The 24251-nt window shown below is 42.7% G+C and overlaps 1 protein-coding gene across 2 annotated transcripts in view; it reads right to left on the bottom strand.

The window, feature by feature from the left end:
• The window catches only part of FBXL7 (F-box and leucine rich repeat protein 7), a 207842-nt gene that overhangs the window by 3138 nt on the left and 180453 nt on the right, over positions 1–24251 (bottom strand). For both annotated transcript variants that reach the window (XM_079985024.1, XM_079985023.1), the window contains one exon: positions 5562–6173. In XM_079985024.1, the coding sequence (XP_079841150.1) occupies positions 5562–6159 (598 nt within the window). In that variant the 5' untranslated portion in view covers positions 6160–6173. The remainder of the gene's footprint in view (positions 1–5561; positions 6174–24251) is intronic.

Raw genomic sequence — 24251 nt, 5'->3', positions numbered from 1 at the left:
AAAGGAAGATTTAATCCATGCTGTGAGAGCTGCAAGCAACTTTGCATCATGTGCATTGTATCTGCCATGACACAGCATGACCTATGAGCACGGCCAATGTAGCCTGCAGATGTCAGGAAGATTTCTCAGATGAATATCACCTATTTGGGGACTCCACAGCACCTACAAGAAAGGTAGGTAATTCACCCACCACCTTGTCATAGAAGATCTTTCTGCCTGTGGTTTAAATTTAATGACATTTTCCTGTGGCTGAAACCACTTTTCCTGTCCCAAACAATAAAGATGTAAAAACCTGCAGGCTCATAGCAGTTTTCCACAGAGGAAATGTAAAGGATTTGAAATGGAAGGAGAAAGTTTCAAGAGAGCTGAAAGAACTTTGGCCAGCCTTTGAGATAATGGTTTGCAGTCAAGCTCACATGTATAGGAATCTTGCCCAAAACTGATCTCTCTCTTAAAAGTGGAAAAAAACTGAATGCTAACTTCTGTGTGGTTTTGACACGAAAATATTATTTCTAGGATACCTAACTGAACAGAACCTGAATGACTCAAACAAGGCCTTGGGAAACTTTCAAGCTGTCAAATGGTCACAGTAATATTCATAGAATAACTATTATTATTATAAATAAATTTGTATACGGCCCTATACCTGCAGGTCTTAGGGCAGTTCGGAGGATAATAATATAATAATTTAATAATAATTTATAATTTATACCCCACCCATCTGGCTGGGTTTCCCCAGCCACTCTGGGCGGCTACCAACTGAATATTAAAAATACAATACAGCATTAAACATTAAACACTTCCCTAAACAGGGCTGCCTTCAGATGTCTTTTAAAAGTAAGATAGTTGCTTATTGCCTTGACATCTGATGGGAGGGCGTTCCACAGGGCAGGCGCCACTACCAAGAAGGCCCTCTGCCTGGTTCCCTGTAACCTCACTTCTCGTAGTATACGTAATCAAAACAAAAACAACCCATTAATGCCCCCAACACATTCTAAAAGGGTGTTGGAGGAACATTTTTGCCTGGTACCTAGATGTGTATAATGAAGGCACTAGGTGAACCTCGCTGGGGAGACAGGATGCGTGCAAAGGACAGATCTCACTGCATGGTTACAAATAGATTCCCAGAAAAAATGCACCTTTAGCAACATGCACATATTTGGAAACATGCAGGTGTACTCAATTTATGTGCTGAGCTGGATGCACACCTCCTGCCCTAGCATATTCAGTCTGTTCCACCAAACTCACTCATCCGCTCCCTCTTTCTGCCTTAATGCTTGCTCACATAAAAGCTATAGATTGTGTGCACCTGCTCATTCAGGAGAATTCTCACACCAACAGCGATGCAATGGATGACTCTGCTCAAGAACATGTGGAAAGGAATGTGGATCGTGACATATCTCATTCTCTCACGTGCAAATCTCCGGGATAATTCTATCTGCTTCCTGTCACATATGTCTGGAAGTGAGCCAAAGTGGTTAAGTCATCCATACAGACAAACACACCATTGTCATCTCTTTTGCTATTTGTCGTGAATTTATGCAACTACTTTTCTTTCCTTTATCTTATTTATGATATTCAGTTTTATAAATTTCAATAATTTTACCACCATTTTAACATTTCAAAACTTGACTTCCTCCCCCCTCTTTCTGCGGTTCCTTAAATTTATTTCTAATATTTTCTGCATATCTAAATTAACTTAATTTGCTCATTTATTCATCTGCTTTAAATATATACTCTTATAAACCTGCAGGTTATCATAATAATCCTGCCAATGTTCTTATCTCTTTACATTTTGTTTGTCAATATGCCATAGACCATTTCCATTCTTTTTATAAAAAGTTTATCTTGATTTCTTATTTTTCCGGTAAGTTCACCATTTCTGCATATTCCATAAGTTTTTGTATCCATTCTTCTTTTGTTGGGACTCCTTCTTCTTCCACATCTACTTTCTCTGACCTGATGTGTGTTTCTCACTGTAATGAGATCTCTTTAAACTCTAACATGCCTGAATGATATGAGATCAGCAGACTTCGAAAGTCATCCTACATGCTTTCAACCCTTCAAAAGATCCTGGTGGATCTAACCAGGTGATGATGGGACAAGGTCAGGGGTCAGCAAACTTTTTCAGTAGGGGGCCGGTCTACTGTCCCTCAGACCTTGTAGGGGGCCGGACTATATTTTTTTGGGGGAAATGAATGAATTTCTATGCCCCACAAATAACCCAGAGATGCATTTTAAATAAAAGCACACATTCCACTCATGTAAAAACACCAGGCAGGCCCCACAAATAACCCAGAGATGCATTTTAAATAAAAGCATACATTCTACTCATGTAAAATCATGCTGGTTCCTGGACTGTCCGGGCACTGGATTTAGAAGGTGATTGGGCTGGATTCGGCCCCCGAGCCTTAGTTTGCCTACCCATGGACAAGAGGGAGAGAAATCACTGCAAATTGTAAAGGAAAATAGTAGTATATAATGCCCTGAGATGAACAGATGGGTGTTTGTGTCTCCATCGACCTGGCATGCGAATATTATATCTGATTGTTCGGAATATGCTGAAATATCTAATATGTACACTTGCCAAACTACTTAAAGTGATCTTCACACCTAGTGGTGCACACTGGCATCATGTGTGTGATTTCCCTGCACTGGTGTACACATTTGTAAGGGAAGACATAATTTATGCAGTGTCTCTGAGACAAGGATGTGCAAGGTGAGAAGGTGAACCTAAGTTCTTGCTCACTCTAAGACACGTGAGATTTGTTCTTCTTCCTCCGATACATTTTCCAAGCCAGAAGCTGCTAATGACAGCTACGAGAATGTTACTCGCCCCAAAATGGAAATAAGCAGAAGTCCCAGAAAAGGAAGAATGGATACAAAAACTTATGGAATATACAGAAATGGCGAAACTTACTGGAAGAATAAGAAATCAATATAAACTTTTTATAAAAGAAGGGAAATGGTTTACGGACTATTTACAAACAAACTGCAAACAGATAAAAACATTGGCAGGGTTATTGTAATAACCTGCAGTTTTATAAAAGTATATATTAAAAGCAGATGAATAAAAGAGAAAATTAAGTTAATTTGGAATATGCAGACGATATTAAAAATAAATTTAAGGAACCGCAGAAAGAGGGGGAAGGAAGTCAAGTTTTGAAATATTAAAATGATTGTAAAATTAATGAATTGTATAAACCTGAAAAGCATAAATATTTTTTTAAAATAAAAACCCCCAGCTACTTTTAAGTCCCGTTGATATTTGCCTGTAACACTCCCTGGGTACTTCTGGTGTGTGGTTCAATAGGCTATAGATGCTGATATGCATCACTGTATTCTTCGTATCCTTTTAATATGGCAATTAATTGGGCTCAGAGCAGGCTGTTGAGACTTGGTCTGCCAAGTTGCATTAAGAGGAACCGGAAAGATGTGCACATTCCTTAGCTGAGACAACCTCTCCAGCAGAGGGCAGTATTGCACACACCATTTAGCACAATGTTTTGAATATTTGAGAATTAATTCAATCTCATTCTGTTGTAGCAACTGCAATGAAGAGAACCCTGTAGAAACTAAAGACTTGGATGGGCAAAAGTGACCATTGCAGCTTCTCTCACCTTCTATATTTTGAAGTTAGGCAAGTTTTAAGTGAGGGAAGTTAGGGTTTTGAAAAAGGCCTCATGAAAATAAATCAGCATTTTAATGAATATTTCTCCCGATCTGCACATTTTTGTGTGCATTTTTTACTAAGCATTTTTGCAAACCAATTTCCCTATTATAATGCATTTTTGTATGTTATTTTCACTAATATATGTACATTTACACCAATACATGCATTTTTGTGCACATTGCTTGTCTGAATAACTGCATCACAATATTTGGGAACAGCGAATTTCAAAGGATGACTTTGTTTTGGTTCATGTATTGTTTTGGAAAGTGCAAGTCTGGTAGGCCTGCCTTTAAATGCAACCTGAACTGAATTTATCCCACACCCCTAGTTGTATTACAATAGCTAGTCTTTAAGGTGCCACTAGAGTCTTTGTTGGTTTTGTATACCTGAGGCAATTTCTACCTCTGCAAACTATGGCTTTAATTGAAAAGACACATGAAAGACAAGCCCCCACTAATTTAAGCATAAGGTCACTTTGGAGAGCCGAGGATTAGCCTTGAAGGTTTTTTTAAAGATCAGAAAATAGAAAAGAAAAATGCATCAACTAGAACACAAAGGAGTTAATATTGGGATTTAGCTTTTAAGCATTCCATTCACACACAAGCAAACCCATTCATCCATCATTTTTTCATTTCCCTATACACAGAGACTAGAATCGGCATTCCATAGGTACCGCTAAGCAGATACAAGTCTGAACCCTGGCATCCGCAACAAGAGGGCTTTAGCCCTTTGCCCCATGCGGTGGTCCTGATCTGAAGACCTATGCCTGCAATGTGCATTGCCAAACAGCAAGCAAAAATAACAAAAGCTGTTGGGTTAAACTTCCTATTCCAGCATGGAGGTTGAGGAGGATAGGGTGTGTGTGAAGTGGAGAGGCCCTGGGGGCCAGATGGGAAGACTTTGGGGGTCACAATAAGCCTATTCTTTATTTATTTATACCCTGCCCATATGGCTGTGTTTCCCCAGCCACTCTGGGCAGCTCCCAACAGAATATTAAAAGCACAATAAAACATCAAGCATTAAAAACTTCCCTAAACAGTGCTGCCTTCAGATGTCTTCTAAAAGTCAGATAGTTGTTTATTTCCTTAACATCTGATGGGAGGGCATTCCACAGGGCAGGCACCACTACTAAGAAGGCCCTCTGCCTGGTTCCCTGTAACCTCACTTATCAAAGTTAGGGAACTGCCAGAAGGCCCTCAGAGCTGGACCTCAGTGTCCGGGCTGGACGATGGGGGTGGAGACGCTCCTTCAGGTATACTGGGCCACGGCCGTTTAGGGCTTTAAAGGTCAGCACCAACACTTTGAATTGTGCTCGGAAACGTACTGGGAACCAATACGACCGGTGTTATTTGGTCTGGGTGGCCACTCCCAGTCACCAGTCTAGCTGCTGCATTCTGGATTAGTTGTTTCCGGGTCACCTTCAAAGGTAGCCCAACATAGAGCGCGTTGCAGTAGTCCAAGCGGGAGATAACCAGAGCATGGACCACTCTGGTGAGACAGTCTGTAGGCAGGTAGGGTCTCAGCCTGCGTACCAGGTGGAGCTGGTAGACAGCTGCCCTGGACACAGCGCCTCTTAGTTGAAAAGCCAGTGTGGTGTAGTGGTTAAGAGGGGTAGACTCGTAATCTGGTGAACCGGGTTCGCGTCTCCGCTCCTCCACATGCAGCTGCTGGGTGACCTTGGGCTAGCCACACTTCCTTGAAGTCTTTCAGCCCCACTCACCTCACAGAGTGTTTGTTGTGGGGGAGGAAGGGAAAGGAGAATGTTAGCCGCTTTGAGACTCCTGAAGGGGAGTGAAAGGCGGGATATCAAATCCAAACTCCTCCTCCTCATCCCTGCCTTAAGCAAAGTTCTCCACCCAAATTTAAGCACAGATATATTTTCTATTACCTGACACATCCAAGTGTTCCAGGTTGGGACACAGCGACACCACATCGAAGACCGCCTCATTGGAAATATTGTAGCAACCCGATACCTCTAACTGCCTCAGTTCAGGGCAGCACTGAGCAATAGTATAGAGCCCTCTGTCTGTGAGCCGCCTGCAGCCACTAACAATTACCGTCTCCAACATAAGACAGACGTTGGGGGTGTCCTGGCAAAGTCGCCTGGTCAGCACCTTCAGGGCTCTGTCCACGTTGATTGTCTCGCCTGTCAAACGAATAGTCCTCCAGAGATGGGGGTCCCAAGCAAGATTATACCAGCGGCGACACACACGGGCGCAGCGGCACAGCTGGTTGGTAGGCAGGAAGGAGAATATCTGGATCACCGAATGGTCCGGCAGCCGGTCGATGTTAGCCCGTTCCTTCTGAAGTCGGGAGGCAGACCGGATGAGAGGATGGGTGAGGTGGGTTGGAGGAGGCGAGTGAACCATTGCGATGGTCTCCCCAGTAATTGAAGAGGACGATGTGGAAGATCCACGGCCATTCTGCAAAATGTGCGAATTTGGCGGACATATTAGCGCTGGGCTGGGAGTGCTAAGAGTCCGCATGCTCAGGTCCGAATCTGAAAGAAACCAAAACACATAGCGATGAGAATGACCCATGTTTTGGAGGAGCACATGTTTTAAAATATCATGAAGTCATCAGAAGGATTTGGATTCTGAGCAATAGAATATGCCCCAAAAAACTGATTAATGGTGCTAATCGAAATCAGATATTGACCCGATTTGGCCAAGACTTAGGAACGAACCAGAGCAAGCCTTGGGCTTGTATGCTCTCCTGTGTTCTGTTGGGACCAGGAGTCTGTAAGTCCTTCCTTCCTTCCTTCCTTCCTTCCTTCCTTCCTTCCTTCCTTCTAGTTTCTTCTAGTTTGTTGTGTCACCTGGTGTCATAAACTGTGGTTACCCCTAACTATGATTAATGTCTTACAAGCCAACAGTCTTCTCCCAATAAAGTTTGAAAAAAGATATACAAAAGTTAATATCAAAATTTCCAGTATCATTTTATATCAAAGATAAAAAATAATCTAAATAAAAACAAAACAAAGGAAAACAAGGAGACAAAGAAAAAAGAAATTCCAATTCTTTGTCGGTCAGCTATATGTAGAAAATTATTCAAAACACTCACTCCAATATTACACCCAACAATTCCACTTTCTATAAACCAATATTTACTTCCATCCTCAAACCCAAATATCACAAGTCCATTTTCTTTTTCATGTAAAAAGTCGCTAAGGGGTTTCCACCCTTTAGTAAATATTGACAATGATTTTCCTCAAACTAAACACATCAACTTCACCAACTTGTAAGGCAAAACATGGGCTATGAATCTGACTTTCTGAAATTAACCATGGTTAGTATTAACCATAGTTCTCAGTTCAGATGACACAGGAAGCTGCATTTAAGGAAAAGTAGATGATTCCAAACTCCTCCTCTAGACTGCATGCTCTGTCAAAACTATGATATACTGCAAAGTATGAACATAGCTGTTCGAGTCACAGGAATGACTAACAGAACATGCATTTTAGTAACAGATTTCTATACCGTAAACGTGGGATGCGGGTGATGCTGTGGATTAAACCACAGAGCCTAGGATTTGCCAATCAGAAGGTTGGCGCGACAGGGTGAGCTTCCGTTGTTCGGTCCCAGCTCCTGCCAACCTAGCAGTTCAAAAGCATGCCAAGTGCAAGTAGATAAATAGGTACCACTGTGGTGGGAAGGTAAACAGCTTTTCTGTGCACTCTGGTTTCCGTCAAAGTACCGTAAACACAGATATGTACTACCAACTCTTCATCCTTAGATATAAGGAAATTGGTACGAAAATTCAGTGATAGGGAAATGTATTGTTTTCCTAAGCATGTATTTAGAGGGCTTTCCCAGGAAACTACTGTCAGGTACACTACAAGGTGTACTGAGAAGAGAAACCCTCCCACATTTCAGTTCATCCTGTCCATTTTTCCCACCTAGATCCACTGGTACACGCCCCCTGGTCACTTTTCCCAAAGGAAATGTGGCCCTCAGCTCTGAAATGTTGCTTAAAGGTAAAGATAAAGGGACCCCTGACCGTTAGGTCCAGTCGTGGCCGACTCTGGGGTTGTGGTGCTCATCTCACTTTATTGGCCGAGGGAGCCAGAGTACAGCTTCCGGGTCATGTGGCCAGCATGACTAAGCCGATTCTGGCGAACCAGAGCAGTGCACGGAAACGCCGTTTACCTTCCCGCCGGAGCGGTCCCTATTTATCTACTTGCACTTTGACGTGCTTTTGAACTGCTAGGTGGGCAGGAGCTGGGACTGAGCAATGGGAGCTCACCCCGTCACAGGGATTCGAACTGCCGACCTTCTGATTGGCAAGCCCTAGGCTCTGTGGTTTAACCCACAGCGCCACCCGTGTCCCTCGTTGCTTACTAGTCAAAGCCATTCAACAGAGGATTTTTTTTTATAACTGAAGGAAAAGGCTTGCTTCCAGATAACCTTACTGGCATTGATTCTTGACACAGTTGTAAGCAGGGTGGATTTGATTTAAATCAAATCAATTTAAATCACAATTTAAATCACTAGTCAGTAAGACTTGATTTATTAATTAATTAATTATTTTTATGAAAGACTCATTCTTGCTGGTCTCATCTTAATATTTACAACCAGAGGAAGGTTTTATTTCTGGAAGAATAAATTTTCAGAGTAGTTTTTACAGTTATATCAAAAATTATTGATTTGGTTATAACTATTAGAAATACTTAGACACATAATTATGAAATTATTGTGCGATTTAATATGTTAAAATTATAAGAAATTATTGTGAGGTTTAATAAAGAGGCCAAATAAAAGGTCATGCTCAATCTCTACCCACAAATCCCCCAGCCCCCGCCAGCATCTGGCATTGCTTTAAGCGAGCAGAGAAATTAAAAGTTGACAATTGGGCGAGGCTTCCTCCAAAACCTCTTAATCAGCTCTTGGCAGAGACGCTCAGTTGTGTCAGACACTTGCAGATTTGAGGAAAGGTTGACCTTTTACCTTGTCATGACTAAGACTCCTTTTCCTATCCCAGATCAGATAACAAGGTGGCTTCTCGTGTCAGCATTGTACAATGTTTCTTGTGTTAGCACAGGGATCAACATAAGGCTCTCAAATGCACAACTACACCCTTTGGGCACCATAACTATAAAACAATGCAGTTTTCAGGTTATAATACTGTCACCTGCTCCAAGACGTCTACATGTTTGCTGGTACAATGCAGAGCAGGCACAGCAACTCCTAGGATTGTTTCTCATCATAAGAACATAAGAATACGCTTGTAGGAGCAGACCAGCAGTCCACCTGTTCTAGCATTCTGTTCTCACAGTGGCACAACAGCAGTCTCCCCTCTTGGGGTTTCCAGCTACTCAATATTATCTTTCCACAAGGGCCAACACTGATGCCGAAATCCAGCATCGCCTGAGCTCTGCAAGTGCAGCTTTCTCCCCACTGAAGTGCAGAGTGTTTGAGGACCAGGACATTCACAGGGAAAGCAAAATGCTTGTTTACAAAGCTATTGTACTACCAACATTACTGTATGCTTGTGAAACATGGACCACTTATAAACGCCATCTCCAGCCCCTCGAAAGATTCCATCAACGGTGTCTCCAAAATTTTTTTACACATTACTTGGGAAGATAGGAGAACTAATGCCAGTGTACTGGAAGAAGCAAAGATCACCAGTGTCAAAGCGATGATTCTTCAACATCAACTTCGTTGGACAGGCCATGTTGTGCGGATGCCTGATTATCGTCTTCCAAAGCAACTGCTCTATTCTGAACTTCAAAATGGAAAGCTTAATGCTGGTGGTTAACAAAGAGGTTTAAAGACTCTCTCAAGGCAAATCTAAAAAATGTAGTATAAACACCGACAACTGGGAAACAATGGCCTGAAAGCGCTCCAATTGGAGAACAGCCTTTACCAAATGTGTCATGGACTTTGAAGATGCTTGAACTCAGGACGAAAAGGAGAAACGTGCTAAGAGGAAGGCACATTCAGCAAACCCTCACCATGATCAACTCCTGCCCAGAAACCTATGTCCCCACTGTGGAAGGACATGTGGATCCAGAATTTGCACCATGGTCACTTATGGCTCACTGTTAAAACTGTGTTTATGGAAGAGAACCTTACTCGGCTACAACTAATTGCCAAAGAAGAAGATTCGGGAGCATCCTGACTCTGACCATAGTGTGAAGTGAACCAATAAAGCACCAGTCCTTCTTCAGACCTTTTTAAATATTTCCCAAGCATTCATGCCCTAGAATCATAGAATCTTAGAGTTGGAAGAGACCACAAGGGCCATCGAGTCCAACCCCCTGCCAAGCAGGAAACACCACTGTCACTGTCCCTATCACTGTCTCTGCTAGTTTACACTCATACAAAGAACAACAGCTTTAATGACAGCGTGGTATTGGTAAAGTATAGTGGGAGGGCAATTTAAAATTGCCCTGTGTGCTTTAAACATTATTTTCCACCAAACAAGATAACTGGCTTGTTTTATCAAGGCACTTAATTGCAACACTTGTTTAAAATCCTGGGATGTGTGTATTTATATTATGGGGAACTCAACATTGAAAAGGCAGGCCATTACTTTCCCCTGTGTGATTATCGGAGCTATTTTGCACGATGATTATAATTATAGTTTCCCTCCAATTCTCAGGATTGTTTGTTGACCCTGAAATAAGGAGGAGGAGTGGTTGTTTGATGAAGAATGTGCAGCTATACAGCGGTGTAAGCCCTTGTTCTCTGTACCAGATGTGAAGATTTAGTGCCATAATGAGAAGAGATTGTGTATAAACATGCACTGCGGAGTCAAATATTGAGGTCAGAAGTGCAGCACGTGTGCATATTGTATATTATTTTAATTTTTAGCCCAGCTTTCTGCAACCACCTGCCCATGGTGACTTGCGACAGTTACAAAATACCTTTAATAATATTATCAAAAGCACAAAACAAGTACCCCCAAAAGCAAGAGCAGGAAAAAAGAGCAGTTGATGCAAAACCACTATCACTCTTTGCCTCCCACCGATGAGCAACTGAGATGCAGCAACAAAATTCTGTCTCGATACTTTTCATTCATTCAGCTCAATGGGAAGAGGAGAGCTGAGCCTTGTAACATGTGGTCTCATTCAAATGCATTTACTTACTAAGGATCTCCTGAGGCTCTGGGTTGGTACAGTATCAGTGAACAATTGCATTAAAAGGGTTGTCAGGATTTACTCCTTGCCTGTACTTCCAGATTCTTAATGGGCACCTGTGAGATCGTACGGCACGTATGGTGGTGGAGACAGGTTGGTTCATATTGACACCAATGGGTGGCTGATGGTTGGGTACTATTTGCTCACTTAAAAAGCAGTGTTTTGTTTTCCAGTCTCTTTAAACTGGAGGAGGAACTGGGAAAACCTGACTGGGTTGCCTGTGGGTTGAACCCAGCAATGAACAGAATGAAAATAAATGCTGTGAAAGAGACCATAAAAGCTATGAAAGAGAGAAAAGCAGAAGTGATAAATAATAGACTTGGAGATAGAATCATAGAATTGTAGAGCTGGAAGGGACCACAAGGGTCCCTGCAATGCAGGAATTGTTCACCCAACACAGGGCTCAAACCCACAACCCTGAGATTAAGAGTCTCGTTCTCTCGCAACTCAGCTACTTCAGGTTTGCACAAAAAGCTGAGAAGAGTGTTTTCTTTCACATATCTTGCTTGGGTGTCAGGGTGCTGAGGATGGCTGCACAGAAGAAGAATGGTGGGGGCCACCCCCTCCCCCTGATCCTGAATCTTCCCAGGAAGAGGAGGACAGCATAGATTTGGAACAGTGGTTTGCAGAGGGGCACAGTTCAGAAGGCAGAAGCTGGGAAATACTGGATGGGGAACTACTAGCTGAAGAAACACTGGAAGAGAGAGAGTTAACAGATTCAGTCTCTGGACACAGTCCCCCCTCCTTCTCCAAAGACACACAGAGCTCAGAAAGTGTTAGAACAGAAAGCACAGAGGGTACAAATTCAGATTACAAAATGTAGGAGTGATGTAAATTAATAGGGACGGAGGGGGGAGTGTCCCTTAATTGGGAGCACCACCATTTCTAGGAGATGTGTTCTTTGTTCTCTCACTGTGATTATTAAAGATTCTAACTGGTAAGGTGTTCCTTTGGTTTGATCTCTTATCTACTGACACAGGGGGAAGAAGCCTGACATTGGGCCACTCACTTCCATTGCAGCAATGGATGAACTGAAGAGTGGAGGCAATGGTTCTTCTGACCCATAACTCTTTGGCCAAGTAGCTGTGGTGGCAGGTTGAGTGACTGGATCCCTGGATCACCTTTCTCCCTCACACAATCGTTAATAGCAGAACTGAGATTCCTCCACCCTCTGGCTGTGTTGAACATCCCAGTGCCTGGGGACACGAACTCTGAAAGTTCAACCACGTGACCGTAAGACACAAGAACTGCACTGCACTTAATATCTATGACATGGTAGAATGACAGGTCAGACCAGAGCACAAAACGTGAGCAAGGTTTGGAGTTCTTTTGTGGAAATCTGGATTTAATTTCTCCCTCCGCCAGTTCTGTCCCTTGCCACTTGGCAAGAATGATTTTTGCTTCCCGTATTTTGAATAGAACTAAAAATACCACAGTTGCCTTTGTTTAACAAACAAAAAGCAGCAATCTGCATATGCGAAGTCTGCCAAGACATTTTTGGTTTTGCATCAGCATCTTCAACGGTGCCAGCGCAGCAACTCTGCAAAGGGTTTGTCATTGCCGCAAAGTCACTTGGATACAGACATATCAAGGGGAACAGTTATGTTTATACATACAGTGTGTGTGACTTAAAATAAATGCACATGGTGAAAGCGAATTTGCAAAAAGACCAGACTAAGTTTTTTTCCTTAATTGCTGTAATTATTGCAGGAATTACATAAGCAAAACAAAGTGCTAATTAAGGTTTATCTAAGTAAGGTTTATCTTTTGCCAGACAGCTAAGCATTGTCCTGCTAAGAATTCATGATCCCTGAGGATGGTTCCTTACCAGTAACACACTAGTAAGACCAGCAATATAACCTTGCAGTGTGCAGCTGTTTTTGTACAGGGATCTGCCTGGCCGGCCCCAAATATGGTAATATTGCAATACCAAAGTTGTGAAACCTCCTGATCAATTTGGTTGCCGTCTTCTGCACTTTTCCCAGCTCTGCAATATCCATTTTGAGATGCAGCAACCAAAGCTGTACACGGTATTCCAAGTGCAATCGCAACATAGAAATATGAAAGTAAAATGCCTGTTATATTTCCGGTTCACTCATTAGGAATACTAATTCTGCTCCTCGGTGGACAAGGGACAATATTTGACTTGGATCATGATGTGACCTCTTGCTGTTGGTTCTTTAGTACAGTGTTTTCCAAACTTGGGTCTTCAGCTGTTTTGGGACTACAATTCCCATCATCCCTGGCCACTGGTCTTGCTAGCTAGGGATGATGGGAGTTGTAGTCCAAAAACAGCTGGAGACCCAAGTTTGGGAAACACTGCTTTAACATATCAACTGTACAGACACACAAGGAAAATGGTATAAACGAACCCAGATGTAATTCAGTTTACATTTACGTATGGCTATTTACTGGGTTTTTTTTTTTTTGCTTTACTCCCAGGCTGGTACACATTACCATTTTACTCTGGCTCCAGTAGACTTCCACCATTGGCATTTGAAGCCATATGCACATGATGTTAGCTACAAACCAAATCTACCCTGTAGTATCTTAATCCAGTTTGATGTGTTTTCCCTCAAGCCAGCTTTCATTCAGTTTGCAAATGCAAGCCATGTTCACTTAACATTAAAGCAGAGGTGTGTACATTTGAGATAGCCATTGCAGATGTCCAGATGACAGCTTCAGCTCATCATGATCATCATCTATGTATGGAAGTGAGAGCTGGACCATAAAGAAGGCTGATCACCAAAGAATTGATGCTTTTGAATTACGGTGCTGGAGGAGACTCTTCAGAGTCCCATGGACTGCAAGAAGATCAAACCTATCCATTCTGAAGAAAATCAGCCCTGAGTGCTCACTGGAAGGACAGATCCTGAAGCTGAGACTCCAATACTTTGGCCACCTCATGAGAAGAGAAGACTCCCTGGAAAAGACCCTGATGTTGGGAAAGATTGAGGACAAAAGGAGAAGGGAACGACAGAGGACGAGATAGTTGGGCAGTGTTCTCGAAGCTACCAACATGAATTTGACCAAACTGCGGGAGGCAGTGGAAGACAGGAGTGCTTGGTGTGCTCTGGTCCATGGGGCCACGAAGAGTTGGACATGACTAAACAACTAAACAACAACAAAATTATTTATACCCCATCCATCTGGCTGGGTTTCCCCAGCCACTCTGAGCAGCTCCCAACAAAATATTAAAAACACGATAAAACATCAAACATTAAAAACTTCCCTAAGCAGGGCTGCCTTCAGATGTCTTCTAAAAGTCACATAGTTGTTTATTTTCTTAACATCTGATGGGAAGGCGTTCCACAGGGCGGGCACCACTACCGAGAAGGCCCTCTGCCTGGTTCCCTGTAACCTCACTCCTCGCAGTGAGGGAACTGCCAGAAGGCCCTCGGAACTGGACCTCAGTGTCCAGGCTGGACGATGGGGGCGGAGACGCTCCTTCAGGTATACTGGGACGAGGCCATATAGGGCTTTAAAGGTCAGCACCAACACTTTGAATTGTGTTTGGAAATGTACTGGGAGCCAATGAAGGTCTTTCAAGACTGGTGTTATATGGTCTCAGCAGCCACTCCCAGTCACCAGTCTAGCTGCTCAGGAGTGTGGGGCGGTGGCGGCGGTGCTTGGGGGCACAGGGAAGCCGAACAGGCAACGCACATTGGGTGTCGCCATTCCTGCTTTCTGCTTGGTGTGCACAGCAGCATGCAAATGCGACTTGAAGCACAATGTGTGTGGGGAAACCTTGCTGTGTTTTAAGCCCCTAATGCGTACATACCCTTAGCTATACACTAGCAACCACGCCAACTTCCCCTTGAAGTTTCTGGAGCCGTTCCCTTTGTGCTATTATAAATACATAAGAGCGAAATCACAGAGAATGTAAACTTGGCGGGGCATCCGAACGACAACAAAACAACCAAGACTCTCATGGAGTCAGGCTCTTTTATGGGATGCAAGTCCATCCCTCAGTTGTCCACCCTTTTCTCATAAGCGTATCTAAACCTAAGTAACGAGGACCCTACATTTACGAGAGCAATTAGTCTTTGTTTAGAAAGGCCTATTTGTCTGTCTCCTATATTTTTTAGTGTTTCCCAACCCCTTTTCTTTGCCTAAATCAAACAATTCACTGTTTGGATTTTTAATTGAGAGCTGGCCACAACCCATGTTTGTTTCATGTGAGGAAATCTCTTTTCACATACAAAACGATGTGGAGATATCGAATTTTCATGAGACCTGGAATGCCAGCTTTATGAGGAGAGACTATAAGAGAACATATGTTTCTGGCTCAGGCATTTGCAAGGGTTTTTATTTGCAGCTTCACTGAAAGAAGGGGATAAGGATGTTTGGTTTAGCAACTTGGCCTGGGAGATAAGCACTCTGACCCAGAAAGCGCACTGACACACAAAAGAAGCTCCTGCGTAAACAGGTCGCCCTCAGGACTTCACCAAACTGGTGAGCTTTGACAGTCATGCAGAAAGTTCCATGTTTCACTGTGAAACACTTTTGCTTTTTATTTTTTAACCAAAACAGAGAGAGACAAATATTAAAAGGGATTCTCTGCTTCTCATTGAAGTCTTGGGACATTATGCAGAGAGATGTGGGGAAGCCAGAAACATCTAGTGCATGAAGTCTTAAGAGAGCTGAGTTGGGGTGGAAGGAGGATGAGCAGTTGCATAAAAATAGGAAAACCCCAAAACTGCCCTGACCAGGAGTGTTAGCTTGGACCCATGACCATGAGTGCCCAGGGCCATGGGTGCCATGAGGTGTGCCTGGCCCTGGCGCCGGAATTTGTGGGTGCCCAGCCGCTTCATAGGAAATTTTGTGGGTGCTTGGGGATCCAGGGCCCCAGGCGGCTGGCACCTATGGCCCTGACAAAAAAGAAAACAGCAGTGTCAGCTGGGGAGTTCAGTAATAATAATAATAATAATAAAATATTTAAATTATATCCCGCCCATCTTGCTGGGTTTCCCCAGCCACTCTGGGCGGCTTACAACATATATAAAAACACAACAAAACATCAAACATTAAAAAACAAAATATCCTATACAAACAGCAAATGAACCAATAAATCAATAGAAACCAATAACAAAAATAATGAAAATAACAACAGTTTAGTTATACCCAAATTAAAATAACCACCAACCCCAACTAAATATTTAATCAACACCAACCCAACAAAAACGAAACAGAGGAACCAAAATTAGAACAGTTTGAAACATTTTAAAACATTTTAGCCAGTTGTCCCAACACAAGAGTTGTTCCAGCAATGTTCCTCTGGCTTCCCAGGAGCCTCTTTTAGCTGTTCAAGGTGAGTCTGGGCTTCGCCACCTATTCCAGGGGGAAATAGGCCTTAAAGCAGGGAGCAGTCTTCTTTCCAGCAAGGAAATTAGTTGTGTGTCCTTGTTTCTCAATTTGATCCTTTTACATGTTTTTGTATGTTTTGTGGTATTTTATGTATTGTGACTTGCCATTATTTTTATTGATTATAGTTTAGAAATTATTTATTCTAACTGTTTAATTATTATTCAATGATCTTTAATTTTATGGTTTATTATTATATTCAAAGGGATTGTTAAATATTGCTGTATCTGATATAAGTTATTTTCAAGTTATGTTTTTATTGTGACTTTTTTGTATTGGATCAGGTTGTTATCAGGTATGTGATCTACGATATTTTGTCTATTTCTTCAGCTTTCAAGCCACCTTGTGCATAGTAATATAGAAAGGCGGTATACAAATTAAAAGTGAAATGAAACAAAAATGAAAATTGAAGAAAGATGCTGACAAGTTGGAACGTGTGCAGAGGAGGGCAACTAAGATGATCAAGGGTCTGGAAACCAAGCCTTATGAGGAATGGTTGAAGGAGCTGGGCATGGTTAGCCTGGAAAAGAGGAGACTGAGGAGTTGCGTGTCGATGTCCCCAAGCCACCCCCCAAATAACTCACAACGCACACTTAATTTTTGTTTAAGGTTTTTGGCATAATTTTGGCCACAACTTTATTTAAATACAAAACCGTGAGTGGTTGTTTAGGCATTGGTTAAGACTATCTGTCCCCCCGCCTGGGGACAGAACTGACTTCCGGGCACCACCGAAAGACAGTGCAGGGGAAAGCAAGTCGGGGAGAAATGGAGCTGAGTCACAGACCCTCAGTTCTCATCCACATGCTCCCCGAAGGCTTGCCGGCCCTAGTCCCATTCCAGGGATTGGACGAAAAGATGGCAAGCCCCAGGATTCCTTTAACGGAATTCCCTTTCCGCAGCAACCATGGAGGGGCAGGCCCAGCCTATCCTAACCCCTCCTCCACCAATTTATAACCAGTGACGATTTGCTACACAGTAGGCAAAAACCAAATGGCCCAGCCAATCGGCCAGATGGATAAAATTCCTACCAGGCCCCTGCCCCAACGGCAGACGACCCCATGACAGGCATAGCAAGGTCAATGCAACAACCCCTTACTCAAGGGCGGGTGGGCGGGTGATCCGTTGCATGCAGCAAAGAGAAAGCTCCAGGCTGCGTGCAGAGTATTTAAACATTTTACCCCTCCCACCAAAATTGCAACATAACTTTTACCCCAGCAACCCAGTGAACCAATCACTGCCCCAGGCCATCTTTAGAGACCCTGCCTGGTAACAGAGGGGTGGCTCAGCAGACCCTACCGCAACACGTGCTCTCCATGAAGGAGAACATGCTATATGATAGCCATCTTCAAATATCTCAAGGGCTGTCACATGGAAACAAGCAAACTTGTGTTCTCCTGCTCCAGAGGGTAGGACTCGAACCAATGGCTTCAAGTTGCAAGAGAGGAGATTCCGACTAAACATTCGGAAAAACTTTCTGACAGTAAAAGCTTTTCAGTAGTGGAACAGACAACCATGAGAGGTTGTGGACTCTCCTTCCTTGGAGATTTTTAAGCAGAGGTTGGATGGCCATGTCATGGATGCTTTAGTTGAGATTCCTGTTATTAAATATACCAAGAAAAAAGGACACCAATGTAAGTTTGAATAGTGGGAGTGGTCCCTACTCGCAAATCAAGAGTCAATAGTAACAAAAACTAACCCATTCAAAAGTATGTATTCTGACAAGGATTACAAACTCAAATAGAGATTACAAACTCTAACAGAGATTACAAATTCAAACTCATAAAAATATGTATGACACAATAATTCATTACAGAAATAGAGATAAGAGTTTATGAGTAGAGACAAGTTCATGTTAGCCCATAGTCAGATTCGTTGTGGAGGTCTTAGTTTCAATCACTGAGCAGAAGTCAGAAGTCAATTATGGATTAGAAACCAGGACAGGGTCCTGTTTCAATGTATTCACCTTCATCAGCTAATTTTTAAAGGGTCATGTAAGTCTGAAGACTTTCAGATAAATATATCCTGTTATTTTCTACGTTTCTCAAGGATAACAACTACGTGTGGGTAGATCAACGTGTATCTTGAGCTTTTCTGTGTGTACTGTTGCTCTCTGTAGGGCCTTTATCTCACAATACTGGCTAATAACAGCTGTTGAAAGCAGCACTGTTTGAAACAGAGCTACATAAGCTACCTAACTTGCAATTTTCTTATGAGTACACAGCTTTCGTCTTACGGCACAGTCCTTCGAGGAATAGCGAAGCTGCCCACACACTATTTCATGCCAGGAAAGGAGCATTCCATTTATGTGCTGCAAGCTCTGAGGTAGACTATTCAGTGAATTGTTCGCACTGACCTTTACGGATGACCTTTCTGACCAGCGCAGAAAGGTCAGGCCTATTCTTGACAACGAGACTTGTCGAGGAAAGCAACTGAGAAAACACAAGCATGTTTTGAACGCTTCCCCATGTGGCTTGTTTAGGAGGGAGAAGAAGCCCACCGCTGATTCCTGGGATTTTATTTTATTTCTAAGTGTTTTAAGTTCTGTGGCACTCTGCCGAGTTTGTGGAAATGTGCATTCTATTTCATTTTATCGCTCATACTCTTTGAAGCCACTGGGATCTGCTTATCATTTGGGTAAAGTGAAGAGCAACTGTCCACATAAAGTCACAAACTTGCAGGCTATACCATGCTTGGACTATTCAAAAAGTATATACAGAAGCATTAACTGGGATGTTGTCTCCACAAAGAGGCTTTACAACCAGTCCATCATTTTTATAGGTTGCAATCCACTGTCGAACACTGTCAAGCTAAGTATAGTGGAAATGAAGAGAGAATTTATAAACAATACGTAGATGCCATATATCTCGTTCTGAGTGTGGATCTGTATCTTCTTCGTTGGCAATCACTTGTAGCCGAGTAAGATTGTCTTCCATGAATACGGTCTTAACAGTGAATCCGTAAGTGACTGTGGAAGCCAATTTTGGATCCACACGTCCTTCCACAGTGGGGGCATAGGTTTCCAGGCGAGAGTTAATCACGGTGAGGGTTTGCCAAATGTGCCTTCCTCTTAGCACGTTTCTCCCTTTTGTCCTGAGTTTGAGCATCTTCAAAGCCCGTGACACCTTTGGTAAAGGCTGTTCTCCAATTGGAGCGCTCACAAGCCAGAGTTTCCCAATTCTTGGTGTTTATACTACATTTTTTAAAAGATTTGCCGTGAGAGAGTCTTTAAACCTCTTTTGTTGACCACCAGCATTACGTTTTCCATTTTTAAGTTTGGAATAGCGTAGTTGCTTTGGGAGATGATAATCAGGCATCCGCACAACATGACCAGTACAACAATCACAGCAGAATAAACAAACTTATTCTGCTTCTCTCCTCCAAATATATAGATATGAGAGAGAGAGAGAGAGAGAGAGAGAGTTAGTTAGGTAAAAGGGCTTTCCGACTCTATTTCACAAAGATGGCACACCTCTGATCTTGTATGGCCACATTCATAATGGTATCCCTTTCTCTGCATTGATTTTACTTGAATCACATTGTTCTGAAATATCAATCCAAATTAAGCCAACCCCATTTTAACCCTCACTATACGCGACTTAATTCTGTGGTTAGTTGCTTTGAGCTGCAATTTAGTATATCACTATCATATATGATATCCAGACAACATGCTGGAGTTTATACACCTCATTTTAATTAAAAAGTGAATAAATGGTGGAATTACACAATGGATATGGCATTATCTTGCTTTCTATATGCTCTGTCTCACTGTGGAATTTTATAATATGCAAAGCACTCAGACAAAGGTAGGTAGGCTTAGGCTGCAATTTTGAAAGCGCTTACTAGGGAGTAAGCCTCATTGAACTCAGTGAGACATATTTCCAGGGAAACATGCATTGGATTGCACCCACAAACTTGCAAACTATCTGGCTTCTGAAAAAGAAATATGTTGTATTATGGACAAGGAGCAGAAGAATAACTCAAAGGAACATCATGAAAAAGAGAGCAGGGGACGATGGCGATATGTGAGCCAAAAACCTAAGATGTGAAATACAATAATAGCTTTTAAAGTGTAATCCATGCTAATAGTCACACATCTGAGTATAGATGCACATTGTGTTTAAGTAGGTGGTCTCCCATTTAGTCAGAACCTGAACAAATAAAGGTTTTGTGTCTCCAGAGAGAAATCTTAAAACCCGGTCCAACACATTAGAAGCAGCCAATGTAAAGAATTTTTGATCTGATCACGGCAGCAAAAGCACAATTTTGTTTTTCAAGCAGCTTTGCAGCAGCCTAAAGGAAACCTGGAGACTATGAAGCCATTAATTGTTGCAAACAAAGGATTCCATGTGCAGCGCAGGTCACAGGTATGCAATTCACAAAATATGACACCTGCTGACAACACATGCATACAATGCAGTCACAGCTTACATTGGGGAAGCGGGTAGCGCTGTGGTCTAAATTACTGAGCCTCTTCGGCTTGCCAATCAGAAGGTCAGCAGTTCGAATCCACGACGAAACGACTAAACAACAATGTATTGTGACTTGCCGTTATTTTTATTGATTATAGTTTAGAAATTATTTATTGTAGTTGTTTAATTATTATTCAATGATCTTTAATCATGACTAAACAACAACAACAACAATACATGAGCATCCAGAGATTTCTTAGCCGAATAGAAGAAAAACTTACGTCCACATTGCAAGTATTTTCTCATTTGGTTTGGAATTCTTAACCGAAAAGCAACACAGTTGATAGAGCTCATTTGCTAAGGCAGAGAGTGAAGGAGCTGGGAAACTTAGGGAGGTAATGAATGAAAATAAATGGAATAAGATTTGTTTCAGTCGTTTCTTGCTCAGAAGAGATGGCTGCACGAAGTGATGTTCCTTTAGAATAAGCAGCAAGCTTGGTGTTAACTAACGGAACAAAGTAGGTTTCTCATTTATATTGTACTTCTCATTAAAGAGAGATTAAAGTGAAGGTCTCCTGCCTCGCTAAGAAGTGGCACATAACACAAAACAGTTAATGGGCCTCTTATTTCTGAATCTGCGAGGCAGCAACTATCTGAGGACTCTGTTTTCTTTACTCCCCCCAATCGCCTCATGTAATTATGCTAAGAACCTCACTGGATTTAAGATGATAAAGGAGCTTAGTATATTTATATAATATATTAACAAGGAATTATGTTTCCATGGAGGAAGAAGAAGTATTCTCTATCAAAGCACTATGTTCATGGCACAAATAATGGCTATCACCTTATTAAAGCTGTGGTTCTTCAACCTGATTGCAATGAAGTCTTCTGTTCTGCTTTGCATGTTTTTTATGGATCACGAGGTTTTCTTATTTAACAGCCAACCTGTGTCGAGGACTTCCACATCTGTATGCTTTTTTATGTTAAAATTTATATATGTGTGTGGTTATCTTTTGTGGATATGGTCCAATGGAGCCATTATATATCTATATATCTCAATGTTAATAGACAGATGTAGAAAACCATGCACACAGCCAGGAATTTCAATTTTTATCATTCCTAATTCAACTGCTGCATTTCCACAATAATGCCAAGTTACCAAGCCTAATCCACGAAAGTACAGGTTAAAATTCCATTTAGGCTGTAAGCGTCTACACTGTTAGCAGCTGGGCGTTCTCTAGCAATGGACTGAATTGAGTCGTAAGTTGCAAATCTTCTTGCAGAGGATACATCACATCTCAAAGTGCTTAATTGTGTTTGGCACTGATAGCTATTCATACTGCCAGTATGAAAGATTCGGAAGAAATGGAACAAAAACTGGCTAACTGCCTTCAGGGCTGTTTTCCCTGGCCGAATTGTTGAGAAATAATGCTAACACCACTTGAGTCAACATATATTGCCATTAACTATTTATATCCTCATTGTACTTGCCCAAGAACACCCAAATCTTTTAACACACCTCAAAGGCTATGGTAAAAGGCGAAACGTAAAGGACCCCTGGATGGTTAAGTCCAGTCAAAGGTGACTATGAGGATGCAGTGCTCATCTTGCTTTCAGGCCGAGGGAGCCGGCGTTTGTCCACAGACAGCTTTCCAGGTCATGTGGCCAGCATGACTTAACCACTTCTGGCGCAACGGAACACCATGACGGAAACCAGAATGCACGGAAATGCCGTTTACCTTCCTGCCGCAGCGGTACCTATTTATCTACTGGCACTGGCGTGCTTTCAAACTGCTAGGTTGGCAGGAGCTGGGACAGAGCAATGGGAGCTCACTCCATCATGGGGATTCGAACCCCCTACCTTCTGACTGGCAAGCCCAAAAGGCTCAGTGGTTTAGACCACATCACCACTGGCTCCCTAGGCTATGAGTACATTGTGGGCCTGTCTACATTTGAGCATTATTTAGCTGTTAATCCACTCCCCGCCTGCCCCCCCCACTGCCATATTCAAATTATACCAGAGAAGTTCATACCCACACATAAATGAATTTGTTACAAGGAGTAAATTTGGTCTTTCCCATGTTGCTTTTTGTGTCTGCGCTTGCCCAAGAAGTGTGCAAATGGGCACAATTCAAGGTCTTGGTTTTGACCTTTAACCCTCTCTAAAAGTCCTAGAACCAGTGTCTTCCTATACACCATATTTTTTCCATGAACCACAAGGACCGCCCACTCCAAATGAACCTACCCAGACCTTGTGATCATCATCTGAGGCCCTGAGGCAACACGGGAATGGGCCTTTTCTGTGGTGGCTCCTCACTTGTGGCATGCTCTCTCCAGGGAGACTTGCCTGGCACTGTCAATCCATATCTTTAGGCACCAGCCAAAAACCTTCCTCTTCTCCCAAGTCTTTGAGTAATTAAACAATCTGTGGCCTTTTAAACGGTGTGTGTGGTGGAGTATTGTTTTTGTTTATTACTATGTTAAGTATTTTTGTGTTTTTATATTGTAAGCAGCCCTGTTATCCTCAGATGAAGGGCGGTATAGAAATTTAATAAACAAACAGCCCAAGAGTCTATTTCTAAGACTCTTCTCTCTTTCACACCGTCAATGGAAATATGCCCAGGGGATTTGAGAGGTAGTGACACATACAATGTGGAATAATGTCCCATAGACAAGTATGCTTACCTCCTTCCTTGCCTACTTTTAAACAGGCTTTGTAAACGTACCGTATTTTTCGTCCCATAAGACGCACCCGACCATAAGACGCACCTAGTTTTTAGAGGGGGAATGCAAGAAAAAAAATTCTTTAAAGGGAGCGCTGAGCAGAGCCTGTATGCATCCCAGGCTCTGCTCAGCACTCACTTTCACGAGCCGCGTGGAGCGTGTGTGTGGCGCTTGCAGGTTTTTCCCCAAGGGGGCTTTTGCGGGGGGTGGGGGAATGGAGAGAGCGCATGGCTCTGTCCCTTCCCCCACCTGCTGCAAAAGCCAGGGATAGCCCTCCTCAGGGCAGTGGGATGAAGGCTTCCCGTGCCCTGCAGAGGCTTCGCGTGGCTAAGCCAGAAGCTAGAACAGCAAGAGGGAGTGCTGCACAGTGCTCCCTCTCACTGTTCTAGCTTCTGGCTTAGCTGCACAGCCCGCATTCACTCCATAAGACACACACACATTTCCCCTTACTTTTTAGGAGGGAAAAAGTGTGTCTTATAGAGCGAAAAATACGGTACTTATTCCACTGGGCTTTTCAAAGAACTAGATTTTTAAAATGTGCTTTGGTAGTTTTGTTTTTGATTATGTATGGGTGTGATTGTAAAGAGTTTTAAAATGCTATAAGCTACTCTGAGTATATTTTAATACAGAAATACAGGATAGAAATAAAAAAGCAAATAAATCATTAGTTTGTTTTAGGATAGAGGGACGCAGGTGGCGCTGTGGGTTAAAGCCTCAGTGCCTAGGACTTGCCGATCGAAAGGTCGGCTGTTCGAATCCCTGCGGCGGGGTGCGCTCCCGCTGCTCGGTCCCAGCGCCTGCCAACCTAGCAGTTTGAAAGCACCTCCGGGTGCAAGTAGATAAATAGGGACCACTTACCAGCGGGAAGGTAAACGGCGTTTCCGTGTGCGGCTCTGGCTCGCCAGAGCAGCGATGTCACGCTGGCCACGTGACCCGG

This window comes from Podarcis cretensis, assembly GCF_951804945.1.
Source record: "Podarcis cretensis genome assembly, chromosome: 7".
Classification (NCBI taxonomy): Eukaryota; Metazoa; Chordata; class Lepidosauria; order Squamata; family Lacertidae; genus Podarcis; species Podarcis cretensis.
Note: the sequence above shows the minus strand (reverse complement) of the source record. Positions and strands in the feature narration are given on the sequence as shown.